At 44.0% G+C, this 19,177-nt stretch overlaps 1 protein-coding gene across 1 annotated transcript in view; it reads right to left on the reverse strand.

Annotated features, from left to right (window-relative positions):
• Positions 1-19,177, reverse strand: part of LOC134536722 (proton channel OtopLc-like) — a 380,858-nt gene that overhangs the window by 292,077 nt on the left and 69,604 nt on the right. Inside the window, exon 2 of the mRNA XM_063376602.1 lies at positions 7,668-7,757. Within this exon, the coding sequence (XP_063232672.1) occupies positions 7,668-7,757 (90 nt within the window). The remainder of the gene's footprint in view (positions 1-7,667; positions 7,758-19,177) is intronic.

Below are 19,177 nucleotides of genomic sequence, written 5' to 3' on the forward strand. Positions count from 1 at the left end.
AGCCACGGGCGATTCCTCTTACCAATATCCCTGATTTCAGATGTGTGATTACCTCTCTAGCGAGCTTACTGTTAACGAAATTTGTAATATAACCTTAAAAATGCAAGATGGTTTGACATGCATTTACATTAACCCCATAATTAATGCACTGTTCAGAGTCATCCTATGGTAAAATCACCATTACAATATAAAATATTTGAGGATGTTAAGAGGGAAGTCTTACTGCATGATGGAGCTCACTTGAGTGTGGGCTTTGGCCTCTTGTGTGAAGGGAGTCAGGCTGAAAGCGATCGCTGGAAGGAGATCCTGTTCGAGGAGTCAGGACCTGAAGGTACCGATAGTGCAATTAGAACTAGCCTGGCACTCACAGTACTAAAGCCTCTGCATGTCAAGCCAACCTCCTTGTGCCTTCCCGTGAATTCCTTTCTTGCAACAAAAGTAGGTTCTTCAAACGCGTGCTTAGTCATGAACGACCGTGACTCCAGCCATCTCTGTAGTCAAAACCAATAGCATGATTTGCTTGACATAAAAGAAATTATATTGCCCATGGTACAGCAGTATTGACAGGGGAAACTATTATAGTAAGGTATCTTCTAGCATGGCTTGAGTCGAATCTTCGGAGATTTTATCTGATGTTTCAAACCAATAGGATTCATGCGCATTGAAGTCATTATGCCCAAACTGAGAATCAATATGAATAGTTTAAAAATATGAGAAGATATGCAAGGGCAATAAAAGATCATTAGTGTTGTAGGTCAGCCGAAAAATAAAGTTTCGTTTGATATTTTTTTTAGGACCAGTCAAGTTTTAAACTGTTATCTTTTTAACTCTGGTCATCATGCTTGCCCGGTTGTTTCATGACAGTCCAGGAAAACATGGGTGCAACGACTTGGCACCTCGCATTCACATGGGCAGACCGACTGGGCGTCCCTTGGCGCACAGCCTGGCTCGGACTGAGGAAGCAGTTGTTGTGGCAGACAGTGGATCTAATAGGTTACGGCAGAAGCATCCCTGTTGCGACCCGTGGCCCCTGGATCTCCGAACCAACTAATTCTATCACCACGAGTCCTAGGATTGTACACAATAACTTCATTTTTATTTTACTGTAAATTTGTTGCATGTTTATGCCAAAATATTATCTATACACTCTGAGAAATCTTTCGGAATCTAAAATCATGTTTAGAAATCACGAATGGTAAAGATATTTTTCATAGATACGTAATGTCTCTCCTTTTTTTTTTTTTTTTAGGAAGATTGTAGTATATAATTGGGGCTCTGGCACCAGGCTTTAGGCTGAGGAGCCGAGGAAAACCGACATATTTGATTGTGATATCGTGTCAACCATTTTTGTGTCAAAATTTCCTCAATAACTTCTTTAAAACTAATAAAAAATCCTCAAAATTACTACAAAAAATTCCTATTTAAAGAGAAGGTTCTCATTTCAAAGGAATATTCCCCATATATTCCCTAGAAAAATTTAAAGGGGCCATATTCCTCAAAAAGGGGCCTGTATCCTCAAAAGGTCCTATCTAAGGTCAGTCATGGCCTTGACTTTGAACCCATATGCCATCTCAGACCTTGAGCCCAGCCGTCATTTTATATTCCACCATTTTGTTTTCTATAACTTTCTACTATTTTGGATTCTGCCAAATTTGAACTATGACATAGCCTTATTTTGCGTTTCTAACAGTCGCAAAGAAGGAAGGCTTCACTAGACCTCAAAGGTAAGGAGAATCGTCTTGCATGATAGTGTTTCTCAAATATGTTAAGGCATAGTAATCGAATGAGTAATAAATCCTTTTGTTTGAATTCCACACGATAAAAATATTATAAGTGATGATTTGGTAACAGGATTTCACGAACCAAAAAAAAACTATTTCTCAATACATCTCAAGTCAGATATTATAAAATTCCATGGAAGCCTGACTTTTCAAGAATAACTAGAAGCACACAGAGGAAACCAATAGAAGTCTTGCAAGATGCTAGAGAGCTATCAGAATATTCTTACAAGAAAAAGCCTTCACATAAAAGTATGACAAGAAAAGTAAGTAACCAACATAGCTAAAATTTTACTTCAATATTTTACTTAGACGCTCTAGATCTAGCGTTAATAGGTCTTTGTTGGCTCCAGCCTTAGATCACTCTATGCCGGAATACCACTCTAGATTTACTATATTATTATTATCCACTGATTTATCTCATGTAAGTTAATAACATATACATTTTCTGGGAAAATTATCATTTAAATACAGTAGCCTACCATTCCATTGCAAATAATGGTAAAAACATAAACAAAAATGTATCATTGGGATCTTCACCATTTCTAAAGAAGATTGATTTCCGAACCATTTTTTAGAATATTGCTATAAAACATTAGCATCAGGAAGTACTAAAATGAAAAAAAAAATGAAAATCTCTTGTAAAATCTAGAACCGTTGGTAGCAGATTTGAGTACGGCTTGTAATCAGATCACAGCAATAAATCAACTAATGTTAAACGTCAGAAGTAACAAACTTCTGAATCTATATTGTGGACTGTTGTGGCCAGTATCACAGTCTATTTTGGGTACTGGGTTAAAGCCACTTCCTTTTGAAATTAGGAAGTGCCCGGCGTTTCGGTATGCCTTGTTGCAGCCATCTTCAAGAACGGTTATGTTGATCTGCATAGAATACACGCTGAAACATCGGCGTATCTCAAACATTTCCATATTTGGCCTCAAACCAGGAGCAAAGAAGTAGTTATAACTCCCGTATATGTATATACTAGACTTGCTAACAATAATTCCTTTGGCCCGTTTCAGCTACAAATTTTGAGATCAATCAGTGGCGTTATACGATAACGCCATAAACCAGCCGTGTGACAACTGTGTAAGATACTACTTACCTCACGAGCTAAGTACGTATTGTTCAAGCGGTAAGAGATAAAGTGTGCCTTAAAAAAATCTAAAATTAAGTCCTAAGGAATAATTCACAGCAGATATAAATGCCTATGGTTATAAACTGTGCTATTATTTTGATTTTTGGTTTAGAAGACATCAACTTAAATAAAATCTGAATGGTTTATAAGTCTGGTTTGGTTTGAAACTAATCTTCGCCTCATAATTATCTCGTGGTAAATATTCGTTATTATTATTTAACAGATTAATCTGACGTCACCAATAAACTATTTATATCGCAACGTACCGCTTGAAAAACGTACAAGAAATTTAAAGCATAAATTGAATGTTGCTAATCATAGATGATTAGTTATTAACCAACAAAACCGTAGCCAGTATTTTATTTTGATGGTAGGGGGACGGGGTTGTTGCATTTGGTATTTTCACTGCAATGAATCTTACTCCTACATCATGCTGTTGTACAATTCAATTGGTTATTTACGTATTAAAAAAAACCTAGGGATATCAAGAGCTGAACTACTGAGAAGCTATTGTATAGTTTTTATTATAAATATCAGTATTGTCATAATATTTCATGGGGTGTCACTACCCCACAGTCTCAGACACAGCTTCACCCTACCCATGGCCACGGACATGTAACTACAGTCAAACCTCAATCATAGAAAACCTGAAAGAACCATAATTTGGTCACTTTGCAATAACGAGGTTTGTATTAACCAAAATATTACAAAATTTAGTCACAATTATTAAATAATTTGAAAATAGACTTCAAATAAACAAACAATTGAAGAAAACTTCATACCGCACCAAATATACCATTTGTATGGATTGTAAAATACACTTTTTAAGATTTCACCCATGGTTCCAAAAACAATTGTCCTATATCACACTTGAATTAAATTTCCAAGTTTTTATTTTTTCCCCAATCTAAAACGAAACAAAGTAATGGCATCAGTACTTATTATTATACTTGAAACTTCACATTGTTTCTTAAAAATATTCAAGGATGTCTGTACTAAACATCCTTTACTAGAAATGTAACTGTCCACCCTTGGAATATAAAACAACTTTGTATTGCATAATCACCGTAATTGTGGATTAACAAATTACTCAGCACTGTAACTGCTGTGTGATTTCCAGGGACTGTGAAGGCACTTTGTACGAACGAGGGATTTTTTTTTTATCCACAGGATTTATATTAATGCCGTTACACTGCAGTTCATTCAATGTGAAAAATTCGATTATATCGTGGCAAAACTTTTCCAGTAAATTAAACTGCTTTTAACCGAACTTAACGTAGGAAAGATGCAATGGATCGTTGTGGAGTTTTTTTTTTTTTTAAGTTAGCAATTCAACGCTGCCCCTGAGCAAAGGCGCGGCGGACAATACGTCACCTCCGGGGCCGGGGGGAGGCATCCATGACCCGGGTGACAAGAAGAGAGGGGGAGAGGGGTGGGTACTCACGCCACGGGGCGGGCATCACGTACCCTCGCTGCTGTCCGGGGGGGGAGGCGTTTATCCGTCCCTTGTTGTCACGTGAAGAGGGGGGTACTCACGTGAAGGGGCGGGCATCACGTACCCTCGCTGCTGTCCGGGGGGGAGGCGTCCAGCCGTCCCTTGTTGTCATATGGAAAGAGGGGTACTCACGTGAAGGGGCGGGCATCACGTACCCTCGCTGCTGTCCGGGGGGGAGGCGTTTATCCGTCCCTTGTTGTCACGTGAAGAGGGGGGTACTCACGCGAAGGGGCGGGCATCACGTACCCTCGCTTCTGGCCAGGGGGGGAGGCGTCCAGCCGTCCCTTGTTGTCATGTGAAGAGGGGGGTACTCACGTGAAGGGGCGGGCAACACGTAGCCTCGCTGCTGGCCGGGGGGAGGCGTCCAGCCGTCCCTTGTTGTCACGTGGAGAGGGGGGTACTCACGTGAAGGAGCGAGCATCACGTACCCTCGCTGCTGGCCGGGGGGGGGGGGATGCGTTTATCCATCCCTTGTTGTCACGTGAAGAGGGGGGGTACTCACGTGAAGGGGCGGGTATCACGTACCCTCGCTGCTGGCCGGGGGGGGAGGCGTCCAGCCGTCCCTTGTTGTCACGTGGAGAGGGGGGGTACTCACGTGAAGGAGCGGGCATCACGTACCCTCGCTGCTGGCCGGGGGGGAGGCGTCCAGCCGTCCCTTGTTGTCACGTGGAGAGGGGGGGTACTCACGTGAAAGAGCGGGCATCATGTACCCTCGCTGCTGGCCGGGGGGGAGGCGTCCAGCCGTCCCTTGTTGTCACGTGGAGAGGGGAGTACTCACGTGAAGGAGCGGGCATCACGTACCCTCGCTGCTGGCCGGGGGGGAGGCGTCCAGCCGTCCCTTGTTGTCACGTGGAGAGGGGGGTACTCACGTGAAGGAGCGGGCATCACGTACCCTCGCTGCTGGCCGGGGGGGAGGCGTCCAGCCGTCCCTTGTTGTCACGTGGAGAGGGGGGGTACTCACGTGAAGGAGCGGGCATCACGTACCCTCGCTGCTGGCCGGGGGGGAGGCGTCCAGCCGTCCCTTGTTGTCACGTGGAGAGGGGGGTACTCACGTGAAGGAGCGGGCATCATGTACCCTCGCTGCTGGCCGGGGGGGAGGCGTCCAGCCGTCCCTTGTTGTCACGTGGAGAGTGGTGTACTCACGTGAAGGGGCGGGCATCACGTACCCTCGCTGCTGGCCGGGGGGAGAGGCGTCCAGCCGTCCCTTGTTGTCACGTGGAGAGGGGGGGTACTCACGTGAAGGAGCGGGCATCACGTACCCTCGCTGCTGGCCGGGGGGGAGGCGTCCAGCCGTCCCTTTTTGTCACGTGGAGAGGGGGGGTACTCACGTGAAGGAGCGGGCATCATGTACCCTCGCTGCTGGCCGGGGGGGAGGCGTCCAGCCGTCCCTTGTTGTCACGTGGAGAGTGGTGTACTCACGTGAAGGAGCGAGCATCACGTACCCTCGCTGCTGGCCGGGGGGGGATGCGTTTATCCATCCCTTGTTGTCACGTGAAGAGGGGGGTACTCACGTGAAGGGGCGGGCATCACGTACCCTCGCTGCTGGCCGGGGGGGGAGGCGTCCAGCCGTCCCTTTTTGTCACGTGGAGAGGGGAGTACTCACGTGAAGGAGCGGGCATCACGTACCCTCGCTGCTGGCCGGGGGGGAGGCGTCCAGCCGTCCCTTGTTGTCATGTGAAGAGGGGGGTACTCACGTGAAGGGGCGGGCAACACGTAGCCTCGCTGCTGGCCGGGGGGAGGCGTCCAGCCGTCCCTTGTTGTCACGTGGAGAGGGGGGTACTCACGTGAAGGAGCGAGCATCACGTACCCTCGCTGCTGGCCGGGGGGGGGGGGATGCGTTTATCCATCCCTTGTTGTCACGTGAAGAGGGGGGTACTCACGTGAAGGGGCGGGTATCACGTACCCTCGCTGCTGGCCGGGGGGGGAGGCGTCCAGCCGTCCCTTGTTGTCACGTGGAGAGGGGGGTACTCACGTGAAGGAGCGGGCATCACGTACCCTCGCTGCTGGCCGGGGGGGAGGCGTCCAGCCGTCCCTTGTTGTCACGTGGAGAGGGGGGTACTCACGTGAAAGAGCGGGCATCATGTACCCTCGCTGCTGGCCGGGGGGGAGGCGTCCAGCCGTCCCTTGTTGTCACGTGGAGAGGGGAGTACTCACGTGAAGGAGCGGGCATCACGTACCCTCGCTGCTGGCCGGGGGGGAGGCGTCCAGCCGTCCCTTGTTGTCACGTGGAGAGGGGGGGTACTCACGTGAAGGAGCGGGCATCACGTACCCTCGCTGCTGGCCGGGGGGGAGGCGTCCAGCCGTCCCTTGTTGTCACGTGGAGAGGGGGGTACTCACGTGAAGGAGCGGGCATCACGTACCCTCGCTGCTGGCCGGGGGGGAGGCGTCCAGCCGTCCCTTGTTGTCACGTGGAGAGGGGGGGTACTCACGTGAAGGAGCGGGCATCATGTACCCTCGCTGCTGGCCGGGGGGGAGGCGTCCAGCCGTCCCTTGTTGTCACGTGGAGAGTGGTGTACTCACGTGAAGGGGCGGACATCACGTACCCTCGCTGCTGGCCGGGGGGAGAGGCGTCCAGCCGTCCCTTGTTGTCACGTGGAGAGGGGGGTACTCACGTGAAGGAGCGGGCATCACGTACCCTCGCTGCTGGCCGGGGGGGAGGCGTCCAGCCGTCCCTTTTTGTCACGTGGAGAGGGGGGGTACTCACGTGAAGGAGCGGGCATCATGTACCCTCGCTGCTGGCCGGGGGGGAGGCGTCCAGCCGTCCCTTGTTGTCACGTGGAGAGTGGTGTACTCACGTGAAGGAGCGAGCATCACGTACCCTCGCTGCTGGCCGGGGGGGGATGCGTTTATCCATCCCTTGTTGTCACGTGAAGAGGGGGGGTACTCACGTGAAGGGGCGGGCATCACGTACCCTCGCTGCTGGCCGGGGGGGGAGGCGTCCAGCCGTCCCTTGTTGTCACGTGGAGAGGGGAGTACTCACGTGAAGGAGCGGGCATCACGTACCCTCGCTGCTGGCCGGGGGGGAGGCGTCCAGCCGTCCCTTTTTGTCACGTGGAGAGGGGGGTACTCACGTGAAGGAGCGGGCATCACGTACCCTCGCTGCTGGCCGGGGGTTGAGGCGTCCAGCCGTCCCTTTTTGTCACGTGGAGAGGGGGGGTACTCACGTGAAGGGGCGGGCATCACGTAGCCTCGCTGCTGTCCAGGGGGGGAGGCGTCCAGTCGTCCCTTGTTGTCACGGGAAGAGGGGGGTACTCACGTGAAGGAGCGGGCGTCTTCGCCGCGGGCGGCAACTCGTGCACCAAGGACCTCCTGCCGGCGCTGCTGCGCCGTCCATCCGACCGCTGACCTGCAGGGGTGAGAGCAAGCATCCGGTCAGTAGGTGGCAGCACGGTGGACATCTACATCTAGGCTTCCCTCCACACAAGCTGCGTGCTGATGGCAACGTGTGTTTGAAGGAATCTCGCGAACACTTCCTGGTGTGTGACAGCTTCAACTCTCGGTGCACAGCGTTTATGTAGGAGGAATTTTGTGAATGAAAAGTAAGTCGCGTGAAATGTGTAACCACGGTGCTGCGATATGTGGCGGAGTTCACAAAACCAAAGGGAAACTTTAAATGTATTAACGGCTTATGAAATTTTAATAAGTTGAGCAGTTTTTTAATAAAATTACTTGTCGAAAATCAGGTCCGAAAACCAGAGTTAAGTATTTATTAAGTATCGGAGCTTCTTCATTATATAGAATAAAATTTCGGTCGCTTATCAGTCGACGTAGCTGCTCCGGCAACGAATTTTAGCAGCGGGCGCGAAAACTTCGTGTGATTCGCGTCAAGAAATGTTGTTGAAAACACAATTTGCGTATATTTTTATCACGCTTGGCATCGTTTTAAATAATTCTAAGTCATATTTCGTGTCCGAGTTTCTTTTTCTTTTCTTGTGTTTTTGGGTCTTTATTGGTGTCTTTCTTTCTGCTTTAAAGTATTTAATGAAAATAATACCAAAAAAATGGTGCTTGAGAGAAAATTATAAAAAAAATTAAAAGTTTTGTTGGTAAAAAAATATTTTTACATGATTTGACAGTTTGTTTCTGCTCATCACGCTATCAGTGGCGAATATTGTTCATAACGTCAAATATAGATGAAGAAGTCTGACCTGCATGACCTGTGCAGACGGATCCACTCCACATATGACGTCACAGATCACGCGAACCAATCAAATACCACATCCGCATCTCTTCTTTACTTCAGCTACAATTTTCAGTGCCCGACTTTTTTATTAAAAGTAATTTTATAACACTAAGCTTAACTTGTTTTTTAGTACAAAATCATTAACAAACACATCAAAATTAGCAGAAAAGGCTGTCTTGTCGAAACATTCCTGTGTGTTGCAACTCCGACAGTTATACCAAATATTGTGTTTTAAAAACAGTTTTTTTTTATTTTCACATTTTTATTTAATGATTTTCTATACTTATTGGACAGCAAGGTCGGCTGTTGGATGGGACAACGTGCGTTCCAAATTTTATGACTCTGGTTGTCCATTAAGTAAGAAAAAACTAAAATTTTGTGGTTTTCATATATATATATATATATATAAAACTCCATATGGGTTTCTGGGGCAATACCACCTGCAAATGGCGGTGAAGAGCCCAAGCGAAGTCCGCGACAGGGAAAGTGTCCCCCAGTGGCAGTGTATTATAGGAGAATCCCACCACTGGGGGTGAAACCCGCCCTCAGGGTGAGGAAGTTTTGGAAGTGAAGTCCAAAACGCCTAGAAGTTAGGGGAAGAAGTATTTCCAAGGGGGATTTTTTTTGGGGGGCAAAGCCCCCAAAGAGTGGGATAATACCTCCCTAGAGGCGAAACCACTAATTATTTCGTGTATTTGGGGGGGGGGGGGGGGGGGGCGGAGGTGAAGACACCAGTGGGTGGGAGTTTATGGCGAATCCCCCAGTGGGAAGTTTGAGGGCTGTACGTCCCAGGAGTGGGGGGTATTGCAGGCGTAGCGTCTCAAACAGGTTTGCCTGACTGCGCGCGTTGTGAAATCTTCCGCTGGCTCTCCGCACGAGGTTTGTCCCGACTATAAATCAACATACTGCTACTTCAACAACCAGTCACGTCATTACAGACAACGTGTAGTTAGCGTCGAACACGAGGTTAGGATTCTGTGGAAACGACACACACAGCATGAAAATTAACTGATAATAAAAGATTTAATAGAACTAATCACACTTCCCTTAAGAACAGCTGCTTGTTTATTAACTATTTTTTTGCTTCCATTTGTTATACGTCTTTTTTTACTTCCATTTGTTTTTATATGTAATATTTTATTGAGGGAATCGTTTAACTATTTAAAATATAAAAGGGATTTTAAATGATTTATCACTTTTAATGGTGAACAACATGAAGGGATTATTTTAATATTTGAGATATATTGAAATATATAGATACGAATATGTTTGTGACTAACTGAAACTAATATCTAGCTTGAATCAATTCTTTATTATAATTTCATCTTTCACATAACATGTACACACATATGTGTGTGTGAATCAGTGTATTGATATTGATAAAAGAAAAAATAACTGTTGGATAATCTGTTGATGGATACTTCTTTTGTCCAGAAAATAATCTCAAATTTTTATAATAATTAATATAACGTTATTTATGAGGTATTTTGACAAACTTTTCATTTGGACTTCTGCAAGCACATTAAAAAAAAATAACCTTTCAATATAAATCAAAATCGTAAGGTTTCGTGGAATGAGGCCAATTAACGTGATAATATTTATGAGCCCGAAGTTTCGATTTTATTTGTCAGAGCCATCTTCAAGTATGATAAACGACTGAAGGCCTAACCTGGTGTTCTGACACTGTGTTTGTATTTGATTGGTCTTTGTGGATGGTCATGATTGGAGAAGGCACTATACAGAACGTCCATAGAATCATGTACCAGTTTCAGAGGTATATTATAACAGTTTAATTTAGACTATTTACGAAAAATCATACATAAAAATAAAATAAACTAACCTACATTATTTTGACGTAACAACGTCTAATAAATCGATGAACGCCGGCTGCACACATGAAAAAGTGTCCCGTTACGCTGTGTCCCGTTACGCTCATTGTACGCTGGCGCCGCATCTATCATTCTTCCATTCGATTGGAACAACCATCGATTTGACTTTTTCGAGGCACATTAAACTTGAAACACTCCCATTCGTTTCCTACTTTACCTATCATCGTCCTATCTTTAGCAGATTAACACATATTGGAAGAAGTTAAATAGCAAACATGTATAAAAGTTATAGTTAAAATAATCTGTTCGTTAAAGTAATAAACAGATTTGAATTAATGAGTGCAAATAAATGTAAATTTATCAATTAAATTGTAGATTTCATTTCACTCCTTCTTTGTATCCATACAAAATAGTGATAATTCAATAAAAATGATTCTATTTTATTCATAAAACTATGCAATCATTTCATCAATGTTTTGTTATCACGTTGTCACGTTAAACTATAGTCCGTAAACCGACTTTACAGACAACCAATTTTTTTTTTACAAATGTTCAATATGTGCACCTTTAGTTATACGGCACATATCTATTCAGCCTTCAATTCTATGTCTTAATCCTGTCAAAGAATTAGGTAGTGGCGGAACGTAGACACGATCCTTTATAAAGCCTCAAAGGAAAAATATCTCATGTCATGGCGTTATGTCAGGTGAACGTACAGGCCAGCGTAAAAGAGCTCTGTCATCTCGACCATTACGACCAATCAAACGGTGAGGGTCTTTGACGTTCAGCCGCTCTCGTACAAGGAGGTTTCTATGAGGAGGGGCTCCATCCTGCTGTCAAATAAAGTTTACAGGTTCACCCTCTACTAGTTGGTGAAAGAGCTGCAAGCGAGAAAACAGTGAAGCAGTATTCGCACATACGCTTATCTAAAACTGTTCGAGTTACCCTTTAATTGTGACCTTGAACCAACACTCTACAACGCTTACAGTTGATCATATTAAATTATATAACTGGGACATTTTTTCATGGACATGCTGTATTGATGCGTATTCTGATTCAGGATAACATGCCTTTGATGATGGTTGCAACAAGACACGCCGAAACGTCGGGCAAACCATCATTTAATCCGACGAGGTCTCAACCCAGAAGACAGGTAGTAGGACACTCTAACTCTTAGTGCGTGAATGGAGACTCTGGTTTAACTACTATAAGTAGTTGAACTACTTTACAAGTTGCTGCATTAATTTTCAAAGACATTAATAGTCAGTAACTCTGTGGGGCCCTGGGACATTTACTTTTGCGGGACCCCAACATTTTTAAGAAGGGCCTTACGAAGTTTCTTAAGGGGGGGGGGGGAGAAAGATTAATGGACTATAACCAGAAATTTGAAAATTAAAATTATTTAAACCACCATTTTTAGTCCAACCAGGGACTTAAATTCACACGATGCGCTGTAATTTGTTTTATAAATGGAACAGAAATATTCATGTAAATTAGTACGTTTGCATGAAAACTTCTGTGTAACTACAAAATAGTGCGATAAAAGCGATTTTTTTTTTTTAACTCTAAGTTTATTTTTAACTTCAAGCGCGCTATGGTGGAGATGTTTGCACTTAAAACCTGTTCAGTCGCCCAGCAAGCAAGCACATTAACCCAATTCAGTTGACTTATGTAAACCAGGGCTGCCGATGAATCTACTGCAAGGACGTAAGTTGTCTGTGCGACACATTTTCAGAGGCGAAATGTCACCTGGTTTTGCCAGCGACCGAGCCAAATAAAAGCAAAGTAGCTCCCGATCTATTAAATGAATCACTGCAAAGAGGAGTTTTTTTTCCTATGATATATGTATATATGTTCAATTATTTACCTCCAATAACAGGGTAGCGCCTACATCGTCACCGACATTTCTGCAGCTTAATTATTCGTCCAGCTAAGAGCCGGTCATTTTCGTCAACTACTTAATAACCCACAACAGCCGTGACCCACAACACGAAAAATGTTGTTCACACGATTTTTTTTTTTTCATCTAAACTAATTGGCGTATGGCAAACCTCAGCAAAAAAAAAATATATATAATTCATCGAAACATATTTTACTCTAAGAAATAACAGTAAACACCCGGGCAATAATCCGAACCCAGTAATACTATGATCATTTTTTTAGCGACACAGTTGTTTTCATGTAAATTTACAGATGATAAATATCTGCAATTTTACATGGTTATTTCAGTTCCATTTAAATATATATATATATATTTAAACGTATAAAAAAGTTTTGGTCCCTAGATGGAAAGACTTGTTTGCCAAATTTGAGTGTCAAAAACCATCACGGAGTACGCAGTTGGCTCAGAAGTAGCCCTCGTAATGTCCGGCTGAGAGTAAGAGAGAGGGGGGAATGGCAGAGCTCAGGAGAGACAAAGGGGTGGAAAAGACGGTGTTTTACAAGAGAGGGGGGGGTTCGAGGGAGAGAGGGAGAGAGAGAGAGAGAGACGGGAGATACCTGCGCAGGAGCAACTAGTTTGCCGCGCGCTCTGCGCCTCCCGCCTGCAGTTTTACGAGCGGAATGTTGGCAACCCGTGTCTGTCCGGCGCGATGCGTGTTTGTTTTTCGGACAGACGCACGAACTACGGTAGCCTACAACTCACATAGTTTCGGTTCCCTACCACGTTCGTGCAACTTCGGATTTCTCTCAAAAATTTAAATTTAAAAAAAATCGAAGGGTTAGGTTAGGTCAGTCACAACATGCTTGTTTTCATTGGAAACTTCTGATTTAGCGGCTGAAGTGGCGTTAATACCAAAACGCAAAACTTCGGAAATCTTCGGAAATTCTTGCAGGGAACCGAAACTATGTGAGTTGTAGGCTTCCCCACGAACTAGCCGCTCGCGAAAACACTGCTGCTCTCCGCACTGTAAATATTTTTAATGTAAACAAAACAGAAGTATTCATGTAACAATACAGTTACCTACTTGTACATTTTTAACATTTACATGAAAACTTTATCGCTACAAATTAGTTTTCGCGGTAATGCTGGATTCAGATTCTCACCTGGTAATTTATGTTTTGTGTTGTCCCAGTTATCTCTGATAGTTAAAGTTACTTGTAAACCCTTTCCTGAAAAGCTTTCCAGTATTAATTGTGAACATTAATAAGCATAATAAAACAAAATAAGGTCCATATATTGAATATCTGATTATCTTTCCCATGGTTTTAAATAATATATACTATAGTATGGACATATAAATGATTTTTATAAGTAAAATATAGTGGGATTAATATTATTAAAAAAACAGGTTATTGTATTGTTTGAGGATGATTATGCGTTTAACTCATAATTAAGTGTTCTTTGAATATTTCTCGCCGTGGGAAAGATTGATTTAAAACAATTTCATGGACACCCGGTAAAAGCTGGTTTACGCTCAAAAAAGAATATTGTTTTATGAAACCAGCAAAGGAGTATGTCCATGAAAATATTTTTTTTATCTGTGTAAGCTTTATTTTAATTTATAAACTACTAAGCACAATTACTTCAACATAGCTTTGGAATTTGTACATACTAATGCTAAGATAATTTTTTGGAAGTTGTTAATCTGCTTGCTACAGCAGTAATTGTAAAAAAAAAAATAGTTTTAAAACATTTGCAGGATGACAAGTGACTGAGGATACATTCGTCCTTCGCACAGAGCTTTTTCCACGTTTTTTTTATAAAAAAAATTGAATAAATCAAAAAAGCAATTTTTTGATATAATAAACGTTGAAATTACATTTAGTTTAGTTTACACTATTACTGAATTATTTGTGTATTGTGCACAATTTTTTTTTCTGCTTTCTTTGAATGATTCTTGCAATGGGAAGATTGATTTGTACCTTTTTTTGGACCAACGTCATTGCTGGTAACACTGTATGTCGCAAGAAACCTCAATAACGAAGTGAAAAATAAATGCAATCACAAGGATGGGGGGGGGGGGGAAGGCCAAAATCAGTTGCTGTAAAAAAATTAAATTCATATTCAGCACAGAGAAATTCGTGGAAGGAATCATCACAGCGCAGAAGAACACAGTGGGCCGACAACGAAGAAACAACACCGACGGGCATGATATTAGATGGAGAGTCTGGACAAAACAAGGGCAGCACATACGCACACAGTAATGTTTGCAGACTGGAATATTCCACACCGGCAACGCCGTGGAAACTCCCGACGTGGCGTGCCAAGTTTGCATTGGAAAAGCCTCCTGACGTTTTCCAAACGAGCGTAAATCCTCCCAGCTTTCCGGCCGTGTTCGATGCTTTTAGCGAGTCCGCGAGAGCAGTTTACTCAGCGTGTTTTAATAGGCCCGTAATTCTCCTTCACTGCTCGCTTCGCGCCTGTCGACCGACGCAAACGCGCGATGCTACGGCGCTGTGGTTTATTGAACCGGTCTTCAGCGCCTCAGCTCGTTCAGAAGGGGCGATAGAATTGTATCCCCTCGGAGAGGGTACCTTTCATACTTTCGGTGGCGGTAGTGTAGCTGGGTAGACACTGGAAAGGAACCTTTTCCGATTTCTCAAAAATTTTCGGTTTTAATGCAAATATGCACTGGAAAGGTTTTTTTTTTTTTTTTCTTTTGTGTCATTGTACAGAAAATACAGCGTAGTTTTTACGAAAAATCGGCTACATGAAATCAACGAAGATCTTTTCGTTCGTTTGAGTGAAATAATTCTTCGTTGAGAAGTCCGTAAGTTTAAGTTGACTGTAGTTTCTAACAGTCTGGGCCCCATCACAGCCGGATCTAAGAGGCGGGAGGAGGGGGTGTAACCCCTCAGACCGGGAGGAGACTCGCCGGTTCCAATTATTTTTTTTCCTAACCTAAATTAAAAACTAAGTGTGTTGGGGAGGGTTCCGGGTTAGGGAGGGAGACTAAGTGCGTCTCAGGCCGAAGCCCATACGCTCTAATCATACAGGGTATTAGCCATGCAGGAGGGATAGCATGCATCGTGTGCTAGGAGGGGATTGGCCAGCCATGGCAGCGATTGGCGCCATGGCTAACTCCCCTCACTGACTATTCTAGACTATAACTAGAGATAAGTTGGGCCCAGGTAAAACCTGCATAGACACAGGGAAAACCCTGGGCACTTACATGCGGGATGCAAAATTTCATGCATTATTAGCAAGCAGGTTGATTACAGGAAACAGAAGGATGGATCCGGAAGAAGAGTTGGACAGAGTAGAAAAGAGTGGGGGCTTGCACATTGCTGTGCGCATTGGTTTTGGGTGGCACTGGTTGTTTCGGGTGCGACTTAGTCGTTTTCCGCCAGGCTGCCAGCCAGCCTTCGCCGGTACCAATCGCATGATTATCGAATGGGGGGAGGGAGGGGTAGTGAGAAGATGACGTTGTCCTTTTTCCCCCCTCCACAAGTCATCCCGTGAGCCTAGTCCATTAGCACGGAGTGACGTGCCTGCCGATACGGGATGAAACTGCGTCGTGCTTTTCTTTCTTTTTATTTTATTGCCTGCCTGTCGTCAGCAGGCAGAGAGCAGCAGCTGCGAGTGACGGCCCACCTGTGCTACTTCAAGAGGTTACTTCGCGAACCTGCTGCCAAGCAAACATATTGTAACTCAGTGCAACACGTGGCTATGCTTATTTTTTTGCAGATATGAAATACTTTTTTTGACGTGACAACGTCTAATAAATCGATGAACGCCGGCTGCACGCAAGAAAAAGTGTCCCGTTACGCACATTGTCCCGTTACGCACATTGTTCCGTTACGATGTGTCCCGTTACGCTCATTGTACCCATACACTGTGTCCCGTTACGCTCATTGTTCCGTTACGCTCATTGTTCCGTTACGCTTGTAACGTTTTGGCCCTGACCCTAGCCAACACGTACAACTCCCGCGCCTCGCCACACCATCAAAAGACTCTAATGACTCGTACCGCGAGCGCAGGCAAACCCCAAAATTTCTAAACAAGGATGTTTTTATTGTGGGAAGAAATCGCATGTGGTTCGTGTTTGTAGGAAAAAGGGGCGGCTAAATAAATTGCGTTTTGGGAATAAACATTTTTTAGCCGTGATACGGAACGAAAATAATTTACAGGTAGACCTTAAAATGTATGAGGAGAAGGTGGTGGCTCTTATTGATACTGGGGCTACCCGAAGTTTTGTAAGTGAGGAATTTGTGAATAAGCTATTAAAAAGGGATGGGAAATTAAAAAAAAAATTAGCGGTCGCGAGTGGTATGGAATTTCAACTCGCAGACGGAAAAAATAAAATCTCTAAATTAAAGGCTTACTTACACATTAAAATTGGATCTTTTTCATGGGATCGCGAGTTTTGGGTGATACCTGATCTTATTAAGGAGGTAATTTTAGGAATGGATTTTTTGGTGGACACTCGGGCGGTTATCGATTGTAATAAGAAGAAGTTGAGTTTCTCCTTTGAGCCAAAGGTTAGTGTGAGGTTAACCAAGAATAGGAGTAAGACAGAGGTAGTGTGTGGTGGAATGCAGGGGGCTGAGAGTAGGTTAGATCAAGAAGTGGTAGGTCGAATTCAAGAAATTATCGAGGAGTTTGGAGATGTGATCACTGATAAAGTAGGAAAGTGTGAAATAGATCCTTACTGTATTAAGCTAACGGATAACAAAGCAGTGAAGTGTGTACCATACCAGTGCCCCCCTCCGAAGATGCAAGCCTTTAGACAGATAATACAGGATTTAATGGAGAAAGGAATTATTTGTGCGTCAAAATCTGTGTATGCGTCACCGGCCTTTTTGGTAAAGAAAAAAAAGGCAGGGGAATATCGTTTAGTGCTGGACTATCGCCTTTTGAATGAAAAAATTCGGCTAGATCCTTTCCCTTTACCTAAGATTGAGGTGTTATTCCAATATTTGGGCAAGGCCAAATATTTCACTATTTTGGATCTGAACGCGGCCTTTCACCAATGTGTGCTCGACCCTGAGAGCCAGCCGTATACTAGTTTTGTGACACCCTGGGGCCAATATGAGTGGAGAAGAGTACCTTTTGGTGTGAACTTTGGGGCGCAATGTTTATCCAGGATTTTAGGGAAAGTTTTACAAGAGTATCAATACAAGTTCTTACTTAGCTTTTTAGACGACATCTGTGTGTTTTCCGATTCCTTGGAAGAACATTTTCAGCATTTACGGAAAGTGCTGGAGAAACTACGAGAAGCTGGGTTTACGGTAAACCCGGAGAAGGTGTGTTGGGTAAAAAGGAAAATCAGTTTTTTAGGATTTATTGTGGGAGATGGATGCTTAGAGATGGATCCTGCGAAAATAGCTCCGATTGTTAATTATGGCCCACCTAAAAATCTGAAAGGGGTTATGCGCTTTTTGGGGATGCTGGGTTTTTTTAGCAGGTTCATACCCGATTATGCCACCTTGTGCGCCCCTTTAAATGAACTAAAAAAGAAGGGAGTAGCCTTTGTTTGGGGTGAAGCTCAGAATAAAGCTTTCCAGGAGTTAAAACGCGCCATTTCAAGCCCTCCGGTGTTGGCACTTCCAAATTTTGATAAAAAATTTATTGTGCAAGTGGATGCGTCTAGTTTAGCCCTAGGGGCGGTTTTATTGCAAGAAGGAGAAAGGGGTTTACAACCTGTTATGTTTGCTAGTAGGACGCTCAATAAACATGAAAAAGGTTATAGTGTATATGAGAAAGAGGCCCTCGCTTGCGTCTATGCCTTAGAAAGATTTGAGTGTTATTTAGAACACGATGAATTTGAACTACATACGGACAACCAGGCCCTAACTTGGCTCTTTACCCATCCTAAGCAGCTTGGAAAGATTGGGCGGTGGGTGATGAGATTAAGTCGTTTCAGATTTAAGATTCGTCACATCAAAGGGCAGGAAAATAAAGTGGCCGATGCTTTGTCGCGCATGTATAATCCCGAAGAGCATGTTGTAGAAATTGAGGACCAATCAGACGAGAGCGAATGTGAAGAGGAGGACGGGGTGGAAGTTAAAGAATATTTAAATGTTTTAGGAGACTTTCCCGAAAGTTCTATAGGTATAGAGGAATGGCAGGAGAGGGATTGTGACGTCAGAAATATTCGTAGTAAAGTAGGGGAAAAGGGGTATGAAAATTTCCAACTTTTTAAAGGAATTCTATATTGGGTGAAAGATGGGGTAAAAAAGGTATATGTCCCTGAGGGTTTCACGAGTGTGCTTTTAAGATATTTTCATGATTCCTGTGTAGGAGCCCATGGTGGAAGTGAGAAAACAGAGGAAAGATTAAAGAGGAAGTTTTATTGGCCCACCCTAAAAAAGGATGTGGATGAGTATGTTAAGCAATGTCATTTGTGTCAAGTGTGTAAACAACCCCGCAATAGTAAGGTGGGAAAATACTCGGTGGAGAAGATCGAGAGACCGTGGGAAAGAGCATTTATTGATGTTTTTGGGCCCTTACCGCGCACCGTGCGAGGAAATAACTGTTTGTTAGTATTAGTAGACGGGTTTAGTAAGTTTTGTATAATGATGGCTTTGCGGGACATGAAGAGTGTGCAGGTGGTACGGGCATTGGTGGATAAAGTTTGGAGTTTGTATGGGGGTCCGGAGCTACTGGTTTCCGATAATGCCACTTATTTTATGAGTACTATGTTCCAACAAATGTGTTTCCGATGGGGGGTGAAACATATTACTACGAGCCCTTATTATCCCAAACCCAATTTAGTTGAGAGAGTAAACAAGAATATCAAGGTAGCCTTAAGCATTTTTCACCAAAAAGACCCCCGCCACTGGGATGATTCGGTGCCTTATCTGAACTTG

Source organism: Bacillus rossius, chromosome 11, assembly GCF_032445375.1.
Source record: "Bacillus rossius redtenbacheri isolate Brsri chromosome 11, Brsri_v3, whole genome shotgun sequence".
Taxonomy (NCBI): domain Eukaryota; kingdom Metazoa; phylum Arthropoda; class Insecta; order Phasmatodea; family Bacillidae; genus Bacillus; species Bacillus rossius.